This window comes from Haliotis cracherodii, unplaced genomic scaffold, assembly GCF_022045235.1.
Source record: "Haliotis cracherodii isolate W230 unplaced genomic scaffold, xgHalCrac1.p SCAF_9, whole genome shotgun sequence".
In the NCBI taxonomy this organism is placed as follows: Eukaryota; Metazoa; Mollusca; class Gastropoda; order Lepetellida; family Haliotidae; genus Haliotis; species Haliotis cracherodii.
The window spans coordinates 45385750-45407238 of record NW_027266343.1 but is presented as its reverse complement, the minus strand read 5'-3'; the positions used below and the strand labels follow the sequence as shown (position 1 = coordinate 45407238).

At 42.5% G+C, this 21489-nt stretch overlaps 1 protein-coding gene and 1 pseudogene across 1 annotated transcript; both read right to left on the bottom strand.

Moving 5' to 3' along the window:
- Window positions 1-4892: 4892 nt before the first annotated feature.
- On the bottom strand, window positions 4893-5508 carry LOC139451910 (TD and POZ domain-containing protein 1-like; annotated as a pseudogene).
- A 5437-nt stretch (window positions 5509-10945) lies between these two features.
- LOC139453303 (speckle-type POZ protein-like) lies at window positions 10946-11650 on the bottom strand. The gene has a single exon (XM_071234957.1). It carries the CDS (start codon window positions 11648-11650, stop codon window positions 10946-10948), a length of 705 nt encoding a protein of 234 aa, XP_071091058.1.
- Between the last annotated feature and the right edge of the window lie 9839 nt (window positions 11651-21489).

Below are 21489 nucleotides of genomic sequence, written 5' to 3'. Positions count from 1 at the left end.
CATCCTGGAAAACCGCCTGTGGGCCTATTCGATGAAGACAAGGAATCACCATTGGTCTCAGAATCTCATCCCTGTAGCGAACAGCATTTAAATTCCCGTTGATGACATACAGATTGGTTCTGTGGTGAAATGAGAAGGCGGCCCACACCATGACACTACCACCACTAAAACGATTGTGCTCACGGACGTTGACGTCAGCGAAACGTTCCTAACGCCGTCTGTAGACAAGAACACGACCGTCATTATGCTGCAGCGAGAACCGATATTTGTCAGAAAAAAGAACTGCTGACCACTGTTGTCTTGTCCACTGTCGGTGTTGCCGTGCCCATGCGTCTCTGGCTGCTCTGTGACGCGGAAGAAGAAGCGGTCTAACGGCTTGACATCGGGGCCTGATGTTTCTTTCCATCATACGGTTTCTTATGGTTGTAGCATGTTGAACACAGTGATGCAGTTTCATAGCGACCTGCATTTATCAACCAAAACTTCGCACAAAAATTCCTTGTGGCTCGTGCTTCAAGAGAATAAGTGAGCAAATGCACTATCTCCATTTTTACGGCAGCTGTGAGGAGGAGATGACAACAAAAATTTCCATGAAAATGAGTGCTGGTCAAAATGAACGTTGACGAGTCCAGTATGATTCAAATTCTTTGTTCTGGTCATGAAGTCACTTTAGTAAGGGTAGTTTTTAATATCAGTACGTTAGCCGCCGATCAGGAGGCCTTTTACCAAATTTAAAAGGAATCGACAGTGCTACAAAATATCAGCGTTCCCTAAATTGTATTGACGAGCATATTTACCGGTTACTGGTTAAGTTTAGGCTTGATCGTTAGCCGTATCCCCTGTAGGACCGGCTGTTGATTGAATCGATGAACCATATCACCTCGTCTGGCAAACTGCCGCCCAGCTTTGTTTGTATGTTTGTTTCTTGTTTAAAGTCGCACAATATTCCAGCTATGTGACGACGGTGTGTAAATAATCTAGTCTGGACCAGACAATCCAGTAATTGATATCATCATCATCGATTCCCGCAATTGGGATATGATGACATGCATCAAACAAGTCCCGTTAGTCGCCTTTTACGACACGCATAGGTTGTGGAAGCCCGGATCTTCAAGGGTCTGTCGCCTAGCATCCAACTGGAACACATCACGGGGTTGATAGCTACGATTGTCTTTCTCTTTCTCGGCCTCTTCCGTGGTTGTAACTATTGTTACTGATCCATCTGATTCATGATGAAGTTCAGCCGTTGCCGCCAAACTTGCTTACGATTCCAAAGTATCAAGTATCGAAGTATTCTTCTGAAGGGAGCGGCCAAGTTTGGAAATTGTACGATCGAACTGACTGCTAACAAGAGATGCATATTCATCCTGCAAATATTTCATCAGCGCCACACGAGCCAGGAACAAGTTTGAGATAGCTTCCATGCAGACATTCTGGATTTTCGAAATAAAACTTTCTTAACTGTAAAGGCGGATATATACGTGTATGTGCTTTATAGAACACGAATTGTCTCTGTGAATAGTATCCACGTTTCAGGCTAAATATGATATTCAACTGATTTCATTCGCCTTTATTCGGATAACTTCCACAGCAGCCGGAATAAAGTTAAAAGCGGTGTGAAACCTCTCTCCCTCACTCACTTCACAGCAGTAATTTTCGAAATGAACACTGGCTTCACTGTTGATGAGAAGAGTGAAAACGTCACTTTTGACTAAATGCATTTCCCAACGCAGTTCAACACAACAACTTTTATCCCCATATTGTGGTAATGTGTAGGTTTTCTTTACCATTTCTACCATTCCGTTACCACAAGAACTGCATTCGTCTTCCCTCTGTATAGGTTGAAGTGCCCTCAAGCTTCGCTGCGTCACCCGTATGAGTGTGTGAGTACTTTACACCACATTTAGCAGTATTCCAGCTATGTGACAGCGTCCTTGAAACAATCGAGTATGGACCAGCGACAAGAGGTTGATAGTATGAGCAACGATCCATGGCCACGATGACATACTATCAGTCATCACACACGGAAAAAAGCCGACAGACATTACGTAATTGCTAATTATGTATTATATCTATACAGTGCCAGGTGTTGAATATACTCAAGAACAAAAGTTCCTGTGAAACCAATATTTCAGTGTATTTTTCAAATAAGTAAAGTTTGGTTTTCAATATTGTAGTACATGTGATGAATCAAGTCAGAAAAACGCAACTGCTACAGAAAAGCATGCATTCCATGCAAAAGTTTTATGCAAGCCCCATGCATTTCACTACCCAAGAATATGTATAAAACGTGCGTTAACGGGATTCCATATGACTGTTTAGCATCGTGCTGACAACAACCACTCAGAAAAACAACAAAATTACGCAATTATTCAACATTGCGAAATGCCACGCCTGACCGAAAATGAGCGTCTGCGAGCCATTGGTATGCTTGAAGCAGGATCGAGTCAACGTGATGTTGCAAGACAATTTAACGTCATCAGAAACACCATTTGGTGTTTATGACAAGGTTTGCAACAGACGAATGCAGTCAGAGACCATCCTCGGAGTGGCAGGCCACGCGTAACCAACAATCGACAAGACAACTGGATTCGAACAACACGCCTACGAAATCGATTCCAGCCAGCAAAAGTGACTGCAGGAATCTTCCTTGGCCTTCGACGAATATGTTCACAAACCGTATGTCGTCGCCTCAGATGTGCAGGGATTGTCGCCATTTTGACAGGAATCACCGTCAAGCACGTCTACAGTGGTGCAGATAGCGTCTACGCTGGACGGCCATGCAGTGGGGACAAATTCTATTCACTGACGATCCTCTTTTTCACCTCAGCCACAGCGATGGACGGATTCGAGTGTACCGACGTCGAGGTGAACGTTACGTCAATCATTGTGTCATGGAAGAAGATCGGTTTGGGGGCGGCAGCGTTATGGTATGGGGTGGGATTACAGCAAGACAGAGGGCCTGTTTGATAGTGGTAGAGGGAAATCTCAATAGATAGCGCTACCGCGACGAGATCATCGGCCATGTTGTTTTACAGTTTTTGCGTCGTCATGGCCCAGGCATTACCCTTCAACATGACAACGCCCTGACCCATATTGCTCGACTTGTTCAGGATCCCTTCAACAAAACAACGTGAATGTCATCCCCTGGCCGGCTCGTTCCCCTGATCTCTCACCAATCGAGCATATGTGGGATGAGATGGATCGGCGCCTTCGACGTCAACCACGTGTTCCACGGACACTCCAGGAACCTCGAAACATGCTCCAGCAGATATGGACAGATATCCCACAGGACTTTGTGCGACGCCTGGTTCATTCCATCAGACGAAGATATGTTGCTTGCATCGCAACCAGAGGTGGACACACACGCTATTGATTTGTAAATTGACATTTTGGCTTGTTCATGGGTGGGTTTTTTTATGAAATCGCGCATTTTCTGAAGTCAGAATGGCAATTTAAACTATTTGAACACTTACAGGAGTCTTTTATCTGTTGCAAACCGAAATTGTTTCAGATTTGGTAAAAAAAAACATAACTTTGCATTAAATCTTATTCAATGTCACAGGAACCTTTGTTGTTCAGTATATATCCTTCACCTGCAGCTATGTACATTGTAAAAAAATGTGCTTAGATCCTAAAGATCCTAAACACGTTCCTTGGCCCATAATTTTGACGCGTTTAGGTCGGAACACGTTTAGGATTGTGTTTAACAGCTTAACGTGTTTTGGGTCTAAATGTGGGAAAGACCCGTGTACCCGCCCTTGAAATTCATTGCAGGTAATTTATAAAAGGGGATCTTTCTGTAGTTTTTTTTTTTTTGCGTGAAGTGAGGATATGGAAGTACATTAAACAAGTTAAGGGTCGCATTAAGCAGATATATTGTGACTTTCAAAAGACAGACATGTTATTAGTCCCACAGCAACAACACATTAACAAAGACTGTAATAACCTAGGCGGGGTACGACCATGCAACCTTCACCTTGATGTGTAGTCCTAACACCAATTCAACGGAGACCGACCGATTCAGAGTTGTTGTGTTTTGCCTATTTTTGCTTCTGGGTGAACCAAAAGTCAGCATGTTGGTTATTTGGATGAATTAAGATGAATGCAAATATTAATCCCGGCAAATCCAATAAGGCAATACACCACTACTATATATTATATATTCCAAGTGTGTAGCCCGATGTATTGGACAGGGGTGTAAAGGTGAACTGTACAGCCACATGGAAATGAGATCCTGACGTCCTTTGACCATTATAGATAACATATTTAAGACAATCACATAAGAAAGCAACAGTAGGTTGGTTCAAGTTTGCATGTTAATGTTTGCTGTGAGCATATTTACACAATATATGTCCGTTAGCTCTACCGAAACACCACCAAAATACCTACAGAGTTACTTCCCTTATCTTAGCATTTTGTTCACTCCGTGAACGGACTTATATGAACGAGTAACATCAATCAAGTAACGTTGGTTTATTTTCTTCTTCCACATAAAGAATATTATTATCGCAAACAGTAATTGTAAGTGGTAATGCACAATATTAAATGTATAATACTTACAAAATGACATTACCTTACTACTACAGACAACAGTATTAAAGCTTATAGAGAACGTAAAACTATCCAGACACCAGATGGACACATACTAGTATATGATTGCATGTCCCTACTAAACACTAACAGTGTGACCATTTCATGTGGTCCTATCGATCCATGTGTAATTCTGTACAGTTCTCGTCGGGATCTGGTCATATACGCCCACATCAAAGTTGGCCGCTAGAGTACGATGCCACACAAATGCAGCCAGCAGATTTTTCCACAACATTTGGCGTGAGGGGAAAGACCCAGTGTTAATTGCTGAAACAGATCTTCTCGCTAAGGCATCCTCACTACTGCCTAACCGACGGATCGTGTAAAAAGTGTGCACGGACACTCTCTAATTTTGAGACGGTAGTGTTCGAATCATTTAACGACAGTATGTCTCTGAGGGGCACTTCCAGTAAAGTCATTCTTGCAGAGATAACCCTGTACTTAACTGCAGCCGAGATCAATCCAAATTCGGGCAACATTTTAACGCCATGTTCCCACTCCTGTGTCCTGTGTTACACCTTCTCAATATTTTCCTTAAAGAGTCTGTTCAGCTTGTACTTGTCCGCCAGGTAGAAGAAATGAACCAGCTCCATGCTAGGTGGGTTTCGGGTCAGAACAAACCCCTCAGCTTTTCTTGAGGGATTCGATCTCTTATTCATCAGCGAGAGGCAGAACTATATCTACTGTTGTCATGGAGATTGGTTTGGAGGTGGACGGATAAATGCACAGAAGTAGCTCCACAACGTCCTGGTGCTTCTTATCATGCAGGAGAATCCCCGTCTTCCCTTTCCACTCCCCTTCAAACATCTTCCGGAAGACGGGGGAGCAGAGACTCAGTACACACGTACTCAGGTCTAGTTGTTGTCCTTCAACAATGAGAGCCAGGTCTGTCAGTTTGCTTGGTATCAAAAACATGGATTTTCCTTGACAAGGATTGCCATGTTCCTCAATATCGTCAGAATCAGGACTGGTCCCTTTTTAGCGTGGGCAGTTTGAGATGGCAGTCGTTGAAGACATGATCGACAAAATCGTTGCTTAGTTTTGAATGGGTTTACTTGAGCTGCGATAGAAGTGTTAACGTGTTTATACTTCCAAGTAACCTTGTTTCGATTTCGGCTCATGCATGACAAAAGTTGTCTCCCTTTGCATTTACAGTCGGCAGTTTGACCTGCTGAAAATTCTCGAGGTCAAGTAACCAACAAACTTCACAAATAGAACATCTCCCGGGGAATTATTCCAGTTTAACCATGAAAGGGATCTACAGTACCCCCCAATGATTTTCGCATTGTTAGTGTTTGCATAATAGATAATGAATGACTGAAGATGATATAGTTATGTGCCTTGTAGCAAATGGTCCTGCAACATACAGGGGCAATGTGCATGTTTAACTTATATTTTCTCCATTCCCTACTTCAACGTGTTGTGTTGAATATATTTTACCCGGAAGTGTGATACAAAGTAGAAGTATCCCCCAACACATGGTTTAGTCCACTGCCACTACTGTATATGGGGGTTTGGATATTGAACCAGTCGCGCGCCAGCTTCCTAGACTCACGTAACGTCCGTGAAAAAAAGTTAAACACAAACTTAAATTAAACTGAACTCCATAGAGGAACCATCGTGTATTTACAAGTCTTTAAATTTCAGAGAGAGAGAGCTTCAAATAGGTTGAATGTGGACTGATGGTGCCGAGATGAGGATGAGAGTGGAAAGGGTCTGAAAGTTTAATTGAATATAATGTTCTGGGGTCTGTAAGAGAGACTAGCCAGCTCCCTTACAGGGGTCTCCCGGGGATGTTCTAAACAAATACTTTGTTGCTGGCACACCATGCAGAATGTTCACAAAATGTTGACTGTTGAGGACATGTTTCATTACACAGAGATTGATCATTATCAAGGCATTTCTCTTGTAATAAGCCGGGGGCACGGGTTGCCAAGTCGTCTAAGGCGCCAGAAACCTATGATCGTGGGTTCGAATCCCGAATCCCGGTTCGCTTCAATTATGTTTTTAGGTTTGTCAGCACCATACCGTGCTCGCGGGTTTCACTGTAGTGGTATCACTTCGGGCTTTCTTCTGTGGACATCTGTGTTAGAGACAATATTTAGAGAACGATACACTAGACCTATACTGTTATCTAATGAATACATCCTTTACAGTTCCATAGATAACTCGACCCGTGAAGATCCGGGGTAGAATAGGTCTTCAGCAACCCATGCTTGCCGTAAAAGGCGACTATGCTTGTCGAAAGAGGCGACTAACAGGATCGGGTGGTCAGGCTCGCTGACTTGGTTGATGCATGTCATCGATCCCAATAGCCTGGATCGATGCTCATGATATTAATCACTGGATTGTCTGGTCCAGACTCGATTATTTACAGACCGCCGTCATATAGCTGGAATATTGCTGAGTGCGGCTTTAAACAACAAAGCAACCAACCATAGATAACTCATTCCTAGCAACAAAACTGGTTTCACTGTTAGTGGTTATTTAGCAGATATAACTGTAGCCCAGTTCTTAGATACAGGGCGGTCAGTGGATGAGCTCCACTAGTTTAAAACATATGTGCAAGCATCGCACCTACAATACATGGGCATCTCCTTGCTGAGCGCACTGACTTCATCTCAACTTGCCCTGAACCCAAGGCTTCGTGATTCGCGCTTTTAAACCACGGACAAAGGCTCTTCATCACTTGCAGTGTATTTATATTCCGAAAAATGAATAGATTTGGAACCAACTAAATGTGCAATTGCATATGTAGTGTGTTTCCAAAGGTCGAAATGGCGAGAACACGAGAATTCACCTCACAGTTTTTCATACTTCACACATTGGGGCTCCGTGGGAAATCGATCTTTAACCACTGGGCGATCCCATCATCAGTGCTCACAGGTAGATGGCTGAGGCGGTCAGCGGATGATGCAATCTCACACAATGTAAGACGTGTTAAAGAATCTGACTTCATCAAAACGCGTACAAAACCCAGGCTTCGAGATTCGCCTTTAACACGGTCAAAGGCTCTTGATTTTGTGTATTAACATCACGACAGTTGATTTGCATCAAGAATATACTCAACTATGAGAACAAGATAAATTTGACTTCTTGCATTTTGAACTAGTTTCCAAAGGTCGAGATCGCGAGTACATCGCGAGCTTAAACCCAACAGCAGTCCATACTTCTATGGCATGGATAGCGAGCGCCTTAACCACAAGGCTATCCCATCACCACAGTGTTCAAAAGAAGATGGCATAGGTAATGACTGTGTTGTATGATTGACTACACTCAAGGGGGCTAGTTGTCTTCGGTTCTTTTGGTTGTTTGTTTCATAGTCGTTTAGCGCCGCAGTATTACAGCTGTGACGGCTGTAAATAATCGAGCCTGGGTCAGCCGATCCACGCTTTCGGGGAGTTTGTATCGAGATTAGGTATTTTTCATTTGTTTTTTCTTAGGAACTGTTAGGCTGATGTTGTTTTCTAAGGAACTATGAGCCTGGTGTTGCTTTCTAAGGAACTATGAGGCTGATGTTGCTTTCTAAGGAACTATGTGCCTATTGTTGTTTTCTAAGGAACTATGAGCCTGATGTTGTTTTCTAAGGAACTGTTAGGCTGGTGTTATTTTCTAAGGAACTATGAAGCTGGTGTTGTTTTCTAAGGAACTATGAGCCTGATGTTGTTTTCTAAGGAACCACGAGTTTGATATTGTTTTCTACGGAACTATGAGCCTGATGTTGTTTTCTAAGGAACTATGAGCCTATTGTTGTTTTCTAAGGAAATATGAGCCTGAGGTTGTTTTCTAAGGAACTGTTAGGCTGGTGTTATTTTCTAAGGAACTATGAAGCTGGTGTTGTTTTCTAAGGAACTATGAGCCTGATGTTGGTTTCTAAGGAACTATGAGCCTATTGTTGATTTCTAAGGAACTATGAGCCTGATGTTATTTTCTAAGGAACTATGAGCCTGGTGTTGCTTTCTAAGGAACTATGAGCCTATTGTTGTTTTCTAAGGAACTATGAGCCTGATGTTGGTTTCTAAGGAACTATGAGCCTATTGTTGATTTCTAAGGAACTATGAGCCTGATGTTATTTTCTAAGGAACTATGAGCCTGGTGTTGCTTTCTAAGGAACTATGAGCCTATTGTTGTTTTCTAAGGAACTATGAGCCTGGTGTTGCTTGCTAAGGAACTATGAGCCTGATGTTGTTTTCTAAGGAACTATGAGCCTGATGTTATTTTTTAAGGAACTATGAAGCTGATGTTGTTTTCTAAGGAACTATGAGCCTGATGTTGGTTTCTAAGGAACTATGAGCCTATTGTTGTTTTCTAAGGAACTATGAGCCTGATGTTGTTTTCTAATTAACTATGAGCCTGATGTTGTTTTCTACGGAACTATGAGGCTGATGTTGTTTTCTAAGGAACTATGAGTCTGATGTTGTTTTCTAAGGAACTATGAGCCTGATGTTGGTTTCTAAGGAACTATGAGCCTATTGTTGATTTCTAAGGAACTATGAGCCTGATGTTATTTTCTAAGGAACTATGAGCCTGGTGTTGCTTTCTAAGGAACTATGAGCCTATTGTTGTTTTCTAAGGAACTATGAGCCTGATGTTGTTTTCTAAGGAACTATGAGCCTGATGTTGTTTTCTAAGGAACTATGAGCCTGATGTTATTTTCTAAGAAACTATGAGCCTGATGTTGTTTTCTAAGGAACTATGAGTCTGATGTTGTTTTCTAAGGAACTATGAGTCTGATGTTTCTAAGGAAAAAAACCTTGCAACAATGTAATTTTTGTTGCAGGCAATTTCCTTTTTTCAACAATTTTTTTATTTTGTTCAAGCATATCCGAGGACCATTTATATTTTTTCGATAAAATCCCAGCCTCACAGGCAGTTTGGGTTGTGCACTCTCCAGGCGGCTGATAATGATAATCGAGAGCACACTAATCCATTGACCAGGGAAATAATGTAGCGCTGGTGTGGATTTGGTGCATTATAAATCTGCAAGGCCATTGAAAACATGGAGACGAAAAAAACACAACAAAATATTTTATTTGCTATCACAAAAGGAAAACACTGACATACAGTTGACACACGGATCAAGAGGGGGCATATATTGATTGCGCATACTAATACCTAAGCATACTCAATATTGATACAATGTTATAGGTTGCTGGGTAAACTACATGTAAACACGTTACAAACGTTACAAAAAAATCATTTGATATTATTAAGACTATGCAAACCACTACAAAACGTAAACTGCTTGTTTTTTTACAAAAATCGAACACTTTTAGGTGAAAACATGATCATAAAATTGCCCTTACTTCCAAAAAGATGTTTCCAAGCTTGTGACCTGTGCGACAGTGTTACTTTGTTTGATTGTTTGTTTGTTTGTTTGTTTGTTTGTTTGTTTGTTTGTTGTTTGACGCCGCACAACATGCCAGCTACATGACGGCGGCCTATAAATAATCGAGTCTGGACCAGGCAATCCAGTGATTGGCACCATGAGCATCGATCCACGCAATCGGGATACGACGACATGCATCAACCAAGTCAACGAGCCTGATCACCCGATCACGTTAGTCGTCTCTTACGGCAAGCATGGGTTGCTGAAGACCTATTCTACTCCGGATCTTCACGGGTCGAGTGTAAATTGTAACGTGAGAATCAAACCGCACGTGGACCACATACATGGTTTACAGTTCTCCTAAATAAGACGGAATGATAGATCTTCATCATATGATTTGGCTGTGTTTCATACGACAATAAATGATGACTGCTTATTCAGATTTGTTTGTAATACAGAGAAATTTTAAGATATTTTTATTTCTGTACATGTTACCCATTAATTCAATTACAATCTACAATCGCAGGAATACAATGTTTGGAAAGATGTATTTCACCGTCCACAAGGCCGACAGTGTGATCAGTTACTCAGCCTCGTGATGAAGTGACAAACAGATTACTGCAATGGCGGTGACACAAAGTGTCCACTATACAACAAGAAGACCAACTCGAAGCATAGCGGTGTAATTATAATGGTGTCCTTCACAGAAGGGTCTTATGTGTGTATCAGCCGATGCGTGTTAGAATGTGCATTAATTAATACAACAGTAACAGCGGTAGACACAATACCGACAATCGTTCATACAATTGTTCGCAGACAATCAGTCTAATGTAATCTGCAAATAGATAAGCTATGGTGTTAACACGTGTGTTTTCTTTTGGACTAAAAATTAATCGCTCATCCCGTGTTCTTTGATTAGAACCAGCTCGGGTATTCCCATCACTGCTTCAGCTGATGGCTCGTCAAGGTGTGTACGGGCATCTCGCGGGGTTCAGTTCCCGCTGTTGTAAACCGTTTCTGTTTCTATTTCAACTGAGCAACCCTCGGATCAAAGATAAAGTGGGCACAAACCTCTCTAAGATAATAATTGTAGGTTCCAGTATTTTTTTGTTCTGAAAGATAAATCCTGAGTGGGGCCTCAAGTAGGGTCATTCTTTCAGATGTGATCCTGTATTTAACTTGTAATGACAGCAATCCAAATTCGTTGAACATTTTAACGCCGTGTTTCCCATCATAGGATCGGTGTTTCACCTTCTCAATACAAGCTTCCAAAAGTGTGTTAAGTTTGTACTTGTCCGCCAGGTAGAGGAAATGAACTAATTCTTTGTTGGGTGGATTGTTGAGTTCCTTATCCCTGTGATGGAAGCGTGCTAGGACAAACTCCTCACACCGCAACTTGAGAGGCTCGATCCCGTATTCGTCAGCGAGCGGCAGAACTGCGTCCAATGTTTCCATGGAGATGGGCTTGCAGAATGGCGGGTAGACACATAGCAGTAGCTCTACAAAGTCCTCGTACTTTTTGTCTGCGATAGGAACCACTGTCTTCCCTTTCCATTCCCCCTCAAACATCTTCAGGAATACAGGAGACATTAGACACAGCACACATCTACTCGCATGCAACGTCTTTCCTTCAACAAAAAGCGCTACGTCACTCAGCGCACTCTCTGTCCGAAACATTGAGACGTCAGGACCCAGAGGCCCTGCTTCCTTCACTTCAGAGTCCGACATTGTTGTCACGTCAAAATATGATCAGATGACTGAAATATGGCGGTTCATTTGCTCCTGGAAATGCATTTGTTTTCCTGGTAAACCTACTTTCGATTCAGGTAAGTCGACAAGAGTTAACTCCCTTTTGTATGTACCAGTAATTCATTGAGCAGCACTGGAGTTGTATTTCACTGTAACAAACGTTCGGTCTAGTTTTTAATCGGTTTTAGCAAGCACATACACGTAACGTGTTTGTTGTTGTTGTTAAGAGTGATTTGATGGCATATTCATCGTGAAGTCAGGAAGAGGAAAGTCGACGTTTGTGATGGCATGGTAAAGCACTCCGGCTCAAAAAGACTACATTTTCTACAATGACAAACTTATCTGTCGTCGCATTTCCCTCTAAACCAACTTTGGAGGAGGATATATGTGTGTGTGTATGTGCGCGCGTGCGTGCGTGCGTGTGTGTGTGTGTGGTGTGGATTGGTTATTTTCATTTACCTATTGACATCAATCATATGAAATCATTTAAGTTATGTTCCTTTCAACGGACCCATAACAACATGTTTAGGTGAAGTTAAAAAATGCAAGCCAGGCTGATCTAAGTCGTTTTACGTTTTGTTACAGGTCCATCACATTTAAGAGTGTTGAAAAAATTGAACATGTTACAGAACGAACATGGGTTATTTGGTGTAAAACAAACCATGACAGAGTTAAGCTAAAGGTATAAAATGTGTGAAATGACTGATTTTAGAAGTTTCACTGAACCCTTTTCTTATATGTGAACAGACCCGTGAGGATCCGGGTAGAGTGAAATGTGGGAGGAAAGCCCGAAGTGATGCAGGTCTTAGACGTTCACCACTTCGGTGAAACCCACGAGCACGGGTATGATGCTGACAAACCTAGATACATAATCGGGGCGAACCGGGATTCGAACCCACAATCATAGGTCTCTGGCGTGCCCAAGGGGCGCAACTCTGCACAGCGAATCGCGGCGCCTTAGACGACTGGGCCACCCGTACCCCCGGATCCAGGTAGAGAATAGGACTTCAGCAACCCATGCTTGTCGTAAAGGGCGACAATGCTTGTCGTAAAGGGCGACAATGCTTGTCGTAAGAGGCGGCTAACAGGATCGGGTGGTCAGGCTCGCTGACTTGGTTGATGCATGTCATCGTATCCCAATTGCGTGGATCGATGCTCATGATATCAATCACTGGATTGTCTGGTCCAGACTCGACTACTTACAGAAAGCCATCATACAGCTGGAATATTTATGTGAACATGAGCAAGTATTTCACCAAGCTGGTTGTCTAAGGAGATATTGGTCTATAGATTACTAACGTGGTAAACAAACAGTTTGGGGTCACTGACTTTCTCCTAATTATATTTTCTCGGGAGAAACATAAGCCCCTTTCCCATACTTATATACCTGACCATGTCATAGGTCAAACACGTGCTTTTCTTAGAACGGAAAAGGCGAGTTATTAGTCAGACAAATGAATGATTTTCGTAACAATAATTCAGTTATATTTAAATTTAGAATTTGAATTTTAAAAAAGGCCCTAACCATGCTTCTTCCTATGACCATCAGAAATATCATTTTCAACACAATCACTCAACACACCAATAGCAGACTCCTTCAAGTTCGCAGATTTGTTTTCCGTCAGTCCACATTTACACGACACATGCCGTTAGCTCTTCCGAAACACCACCAAAATACCCAACATAGAGTTACTTCCCTTTGACCATATCGGAGCACTTCGTTCAATTGTCAACCGATTTCTTCAAGCGCACATCAATCAAATGACGTTGGTATGTTTTCTTCTGTCACATAAATATCTCTGGGCAGGTTATTTACATTCTAAACTATGATCAGGTTAATGCTGTAGATGCTGCTGGTGTTTGTGTCGCACCTAAAAACCTAAAGTTTCAGCAGCGCTTTCAGCTATTGTTTCAGTACCATTCAGAAAACCTACAGTTAATTCAGGTCGACCTCATTCATTCTGCACGTGGGGTGGTCGGGTAGCCTAGTGGTTAAAGCGTTCGCGCGTCAAGCCGAAGACCCAGGTTCGACTGCCGAGATGGGTACAATGTGTGACGCCCATTTCTGGTGTCCCCGGTCGTGATAGTGCCGGACTATTGCTTAAAGTGGCGTAAAACCATACTCACTCACTCATTCTGCACGTGTGTATGAACCGCGTCAGATTAGTCTCGTCATCATGCACAAACCAGCCGAGACTTGGCATTATTAGCGATTACTCTTCTTTCATACTGGGTATGATTTTAGTGTCTTTTTTGTCTTTTTTTTTAACGCCGCACTCAGAAATATTCCAGCTATTTGACGGCGGCCTGTAAACAATCGAGTCTGGACTAGACACATCAAGTGATTGACATGAGCATCGATCAACGCAATTTGGATAAGATGACATGCATCAACCAAGTCAGCGAGCCTGACCACCCGATCCCTGTTAGTCGCCTCTTACGACAAGCATAGTCACCTGTTACGCCAGCGTGGGTTGCTGAAGACCTATTCTACCCCGGACCTTCACGGGTCTAAGCGTCTTTTAACAGATAGTGGTTCAGCAAAGATGTTCAAACGTAAGTGAAAACGCGCATTAGAATGGATAACGTTTATCACTCTGATGAAACCCGCCAGCACGGGTATGGTGCTGACTAGCCGACGATCATGAACAGGGCGAATATGAGATTGGGACCCACGATTAGCGGATCCTTGCACATCTAAGAGACGCAACTTCGTACTGCGCTCTCGACCTCTGTTGCCCCAGTAAGGGCATTGACATTGTGAAAGACGTTGTTCACCCTTTCTTATGTTGAAGGTTTCGCTGGTTGCACCTGCAGTGGGTTAGTGAATTCGGTGAAGCCCAAGAGCACGGGTATGGTGCTGACAAACCTAGAAACATGATCGGGGCGAACAGGGTTCGAAGGCATTGGCATAGTCAAAGGAACGCAACTCTGCACAACGAATTGTGGCGCCAAAGACGACTGGACCACCCGTGCTTGCAGACTTTATCTGATGCAATGATCCAGAGATGGGCGAGGGATAGTTGAATATACCCATATCCCCTTTGAAGCTTTGAAACATGTTTCCTTTAAAGGTGAGGTGAAACTGGGTTTAACGTCGCGTCCAAGATTATTGCGCTTAAATAGCGACGTGCATGCACGTGTGTGTGTGTGTGTGTGTGTGGCTGCTTGTACTAGTCCGGACTGATGCCGATTTATATTGCTAGCACACTGAGACATCATGTCGCAGTTTAACATGGATACCCCACTGAGACACAGTATACTGACTCTGAGCCGACCAGTCCTTGTGTTAGCCCTTTAATGCCGAGCGCCAGACAGGGTAACAACAAGTACCATCTTTTATATCTTTTTGGTATGACGCGGCCGGGGATCGAACCCCGGACCTTCCGCTCTCCGGGCGGACGCTCTACCACTAGACCACGGAAGCGGTCTGTTTCTTTAAAAAAATAATAGTATTAGCATTCACCCACCACCAACCCCGAACCCATATCTTGTTATCCGGGAAGCTTGCAGTGGGACCTCGGGCGATTCACTTTATTGGAGGAGCTACGGTATGAACTGTCGCTGACCTCGAGAGAATAATATCTCTCTGTACGGGTATTATACCCCTTGCGCTAACAAACCTTAAATGGACCATGAATAGCTTATCAACGCCCTGTGCCTTAACGTAATCACTTTAACCCACAGAAAGGTTTATGCTACGTTTTCAGCAATATATATAAATATAACGAAAGGCAGCTTTCGAAAGTACAAATGAACTCTCACAGACCATGTGGTAGCATATACGCGTATATATGGTAGCATACTTCGCCGAATCTGTACAAACTTCTCACTGAAGTATCTTAAATGCTAAAACAGCCGCGGCGTATATGAAATGCAGGCCTAGCGCATGGAGGAGAAACGAGTGGAACCGCTGAGGGTCGGATTCACTAGACGTACGAGAAGACGACCATACAATAGCTGCTGTTGTTGATGAGAGGGCAGCGTGAATTCCGCCATTCATGGCGCTCACACGTGGTGATTTCACGCCCGCCTAAGGCAGCAGACGAGATTGAGTTACTGTTCTGAATACACGTGCTGCATGCTGATAGATGCATGTATTGCACGAGCTTTTGTTCGCAGGCAGACGTGTGGGACACGTGGTTTTGGGGCAGGTTGAATTGGAGGGAACCTGTTTCAAACAGTCCTGACCATTTAACGTTTTTAAAATGATGAAACGTCGTTTGTTTTTATGACTGTTTCCCCCATTTTAACACAGATTGTTAAAATGAATTAAATATCTGTCATTTTAATCTAATAGGCCTGTTAAAATTTCCCCCGTGGACATATGCGTACGAGAAATGCTCTTTGAGCTGACGGTTATAAAGATCTGATGTTAATTACTGTTCCGAATGGCGATCACCCGGAAAGACTCAAGTATAATTTATCAGTCCGATCAAAAGCACGAAATTATTAATCAACGAGTCACGCTATAGTTCCGTGTGTGGCCCTGACTAATAAAATAGTTCATCCTAAATAAGAGAGTGATTGGTTTAGATGTATATTAAGCGAATCGGAAGCAGGCGACAATGCTTGTCGTTAGAGGCGACTAACGGGATCGGATGGCCAGGCTCGCTGACTTGGTTGATGCATGTCATCGATCCTAATTGCGTGGCTCGATGCTCATGATATCAATCACTGGATTGTCTGGTCCAGACTCGATTTCTTACAGATCGCCGTCTTATAGCTGGCTTATTTTTGAATGATGCGTTAAACAACAAACACAACATAACACACTGGTCGTTGATACATAACTATTCACACTGTCATAACGTTCTACAAAACGACCGATGCTGATTTTTCATCGGCCTTCGCAATCGGTCGTGGTTCAAATCAGAGGATATCGTGGAAATGTGTATACTGTATAAAGTTCCCAAACCATTTACTTCGATTGAAGTGTTACTATGTTTAGAAACAGGTGTCAGGGCAGTAGAACTTCATTACGTATGACAAAAATACACTTTCAATCGAAATATTTGCTGTACTTAAAACCTTCTGATAAATGGTTGTGGAACTATGCAGTAGGCGCATTTCCACGATATTCTTTTTAGCAACCAGTGGATTGTGAAAATGGAGCAATACAAAGCTGCGGTTTCTAGTAAACATACTTTAAACAAAATATGAAGTAATCTCCTTCCTGAAACAGCAGTAATCTAGACTTGCCAAGTGTTATAGACTTGCATAGGTTGTATCGGATATATATTTTTTCAATGTTTGTACATATGACATACTTGTGTGAACTAGTGGATCGTTGCTCATAATATCAATCACTGCATTGTCTGGCCCATCTTCGATTATTTGCAAACCGCTGTCATTCAGTTGGAATATTGCGGGGCTCGGCGTTAAACAACAACCAAAGTAGCTACATACGACAGAAGCATTAAAACGAAGCGTGAATTGATTCATCTATGCAGGCACTACAGCTAAGCAATGACAGTGACAGTCTTACGAGGTGGTCTTTCAATCTCAATCAGCTGCGTAAAGCTTCTTAACCGAAGCAGACAGCCTATCGGCCTCGACCACTTGATCTCAGGGCCAACTTGTTATAAAAGAAAGGGCAGTTAATGGTGGCTGGATAATGGTCGCGAGTTCCGATGGGAATGTCACCGCTGTTCGATAGTAGACTTTTCTTGGCATCACCGTATTATTCGCATCCATTCTGTTCCGAAAATAATGACTGTAGGCAAACTGACCAGACACATTGTCATCGACAGGGCGATATTGTATACCTGACGTTGTTGAAGGATGCTTTGGGATCAGAAGACTTTCCTCGGTGTATATAGTGTGGACCGTTTGGAATTGATGGTAAATAGAATATGAATTTGGTCTTCAGCAAGCCATGCTTGTCGTAAGAGACGACTAACGGGATGGGGTGATCACGCTTGCTGACTTGTTTGATGCACGTCATCGTTTTTCAGTTGCGTAGATCGATGCTCATGATGTCGATCATTAGGTTGTCTGGTCCAGACTCGATATTTACAGACCGCCGTCATAATAAATATGGCTGGAATATTGCGGAGCGCGGCGTTAAACAAAAAACAAAATTACTTTCTGGAATGCAACTGTGTCTGAGCGATTGGTTGGTTGGTAGGTTTGTTGTTTAACACCGCACTCAGAAATATTCCAGCAATATGACGGCGGTCTGTAAATAATAGAGTCTGGACCAGACATTCCAGTGATTAATATCATGAGTATCGATACACACAATTGGGATCGTGACATGCTTCAACCAAGTCAGCGAGCCTGAGCACCCGATCCCGTTAGTCGCCTCTTACGACAAACGAAGTCACCTTTTACGGCAAGCATGGGTTGCTGAAGACCTATTCTATCCCGGATCTTCACGGGTCGTCACAGCGATTGAAGAGTCTTCAGTGTTTCATGAATATCCCAGTCACAAACATGTTGCAATCATCCGACCAAATGAAATGTTGGTGCAATACGTGTCTGTATCATTCGTGATGAAATAATATTTGCACTGAAATGGAGGTCTCTGCGACCACTAAATGTCTTGATAATAAAAACAGAGCTGTTCGTTTCTACGGTTTCGAAGCAAGGGCTCCTGTCGACGTTTGTCGTCTGTGTATAGTCTCATTTCTTTTCCGGTGTAAATCGTTTAGCTGTGCCTATAGAAGGGACCAAGTAATTGCTTGGCTGAATACAATATAATGCAATCAGTCCAAATTAGAGATTGCTCTTTCAGAGTGCGGAACAGTTGCATTTTATTTTGTTATACAAATACTGGATTGGACGGACAGCTTTCCTGGGTTTGTTGCAAATGAAGACGTGTAATTGTCTACCAGTAGCGGGTGAATCTACGTGCTTTCAAGTATTTAGAACTGTTGATCAATGACTCATGGGCCAGCTCAGGAGAAGAAACATGCAGTTGATGTGGAATGATCCTCATCACCGAGTTCGCACAACGCAAATGGCCTTCAGACCGTACGCCCAAACAGCACTATTCCCACTGAATAGCATCGACCCCATCGGACTCGCCTGATGACACAAAATTGGTACTTAAGTACCTCGGATTTTACAAGGAAAAGACGGTGATCCACAGAATGTCTCCTGGCAATTATTACCATTACATTCCAGGAACAGCAACCATTACTCCTCCGTTGGGATTCCGGGAATGAAAAACTTTCCAGTACCTGATGCTCGTTAGTGACAAAACCGGGTGGTCAGGCGTGCCATTGTGCCGGATCGTTGCTCATTCCTTCGGTGACTGGTTTATCAGACCAAAATCATTTATCAAGGGCGTGTCCTGAGTGAGTTGGTTTTTAACGCCGCTTTGAGCAGTATTCCAGCCATTACACCAGCGTGTCAGCTTGACGTGTGAGGAAAGCCCGAAGTTTGTTTGTTTGTATAGGTGAATGCAGCTAAAAGCAACCCATGCTTGTAAGAAGCGACAAACGGGATCGTCTGATCAGGCACACTGACTTAATCGATGCATGTAATCGTATCCCAACTGCATAGATCGATGCCCATGACGTCAATCACTAGATTGTCTGTTCCAGACTCGATTATCTACAGTCCGCCGTCTTATAGCTGGACTATTGCTGAGTGCGCCGTTAAACAACATGCAAAGAAAACTGCTGCGTAAAATAACATTCATATTAACGCACTACAAGAGAGCGAACGTGGAAGGTCGTGACAACTTCCGCATGTTCCTACCTTCATCAATCTCGCATTACTAATAACTCTACTGGATGTCTACGTGAGATCAATAATTCAAGTCTCAATCTCAAACAAATCTTTCAACCCTGACAGTTCCTGTCAGACTCGCCAATCTTTCCAGCTGCATTGACGTTTTGACTGCAGCCGATACGAATTGGGCTACTACAGTGAAGCAGACCTCTGCAAATAGGTGAAGTATTTTAGCAATGCCCTTAGAGCTCTTCATCTCAAACACACATGTCCGTCAGTATCGTTTCAACCTATATGTACCTGCCTCGGCTAGATAACCCCCGACAGCATGTATAACAGACGTCTCCGTTCTGGCAGGGAGCCAACGGTCTTGAGTTTGTTTTATCACACAATTACAAGGAAGCCCGTGGCGGTAATTGCTGACTACAGCACACTGGCCAATATAAACTGGAAAATGAATGTATACACGACACTAACTTGCAACATGACATTTGGACAACTCACCCTTCATGTCTAGTTCTTATTGTCTTGGCAACAGAACACAGGGCAGTATTTCAGGTACAAGTCAATCATGACTTATTTCTTCAGTAACACATCCACAATTTGAAAATAATTATGTTTTTGGTGGTAAGGAGACAGAATGGATTGGGTGGACTGGCTCTTGAAGTTTAATAAGGGGCCAAGGTACACTGGATTGTCTGGTCCTAATATAGTAAGTATTTGATGTTAACACCTGCCTGTTCATTAAAAACACCCTCATGAACAGCCCACACTCACATTTTATTGTCTGAAGACCAATTCTAGCCCGAATCTTCAAGCAGTGAGGTAGGAGACACAATCTGCAAGGTTACACATTATAACCCCAGCCCAACACCCTACATATATTTGTTTGATTTACAGATCCAGCTACCGAAAAACTGAAAATTCAGAAGAAGAAAAATCACAATTACAAGGTCTTTTTAATACTACAAACAGAACAGGTCACTATGACATAAAAAATGATCAGATTTTTAGGACTAAAAAACTTTTTTCCTAAGTCAAATATAATTGGTAAACCCTTAATAAATGGTCACATCAACCAATCCATTCAACAAAAATATCGCATTCAGATTTTAGATATAACACTTACATTTCATAAGGACCAACACCAGGCCAAGATGTTATATATATTATCCCTACCAAACTAAATCGAAATTGAAGATGAAACAAATCCTGTACCATGCATTTTCTACCTTTTCTTTCTGACCTACAGACCAAATATTTCAGTATCAGAAAACAGAAAGCCAGCCTTAGTTGGATTGTTCTGTGGGTGCAGAATGTGCTTCACATGTTATTGACCCGAGGTCTTTTTCTTGCAAACCCAGCAGTATATACAAAATGTCAATTATAGCCTTAAACTCTGGAGAAGGTGGACAGAGTACAGATTATCTAGGATACAAGATGTTCCCACAACCCAAGGCAAGGGACAATAATGTTGATGAGGTGGCCACAATGTCAGAGAGACTGCAATAACTAGTCTGTATCAATGTGACATCATACTCCCTCAGTGTGGGCAGACAGGTCTACACCTCTGGACTTCATGTGCCAGTCAAGACATCTCAACACTTAGAGTAGCAGTATCTTCCCCCTTTCAATTACTTAGGACTTCACTCCCACTATTAAACTACTTCAGTCAGCCTAAACCTTAATGAAATACTGATTCCAGCAATCATTGCTTTTGTTGTCCACAAGCCAAGAAGTGATACGCTAATGAAATCAATAAGCTTTGCCAATCTTATCAGGTCAATTGACTTTCTTCAGCTAATGGTAGTATTATAGCATTCTATTGTGTGACAGATATTTTGTCTCTTTAAAAGAGTAAATACTTTTCTATTTCATATTGACTGGCTATATGTACATGCTGGCATGGAATATCACCCTATACTGTCATGTTTGAAATTTAATTGTTCCAATGATGTTACTAGCAATAGAATTCTTCAATCAGCTGGAACCAGCGAGTCTGTACAGGTAGGTGTGTGCTGTTTTACACGGTTGTCAGAAATATTCAAGGCACATGGCAGTTTCAAAACTTGACAGGTAAACCATTGATTGACAGCATGAGCTGCCATACATCGACCATTCACATGACCTGCAAT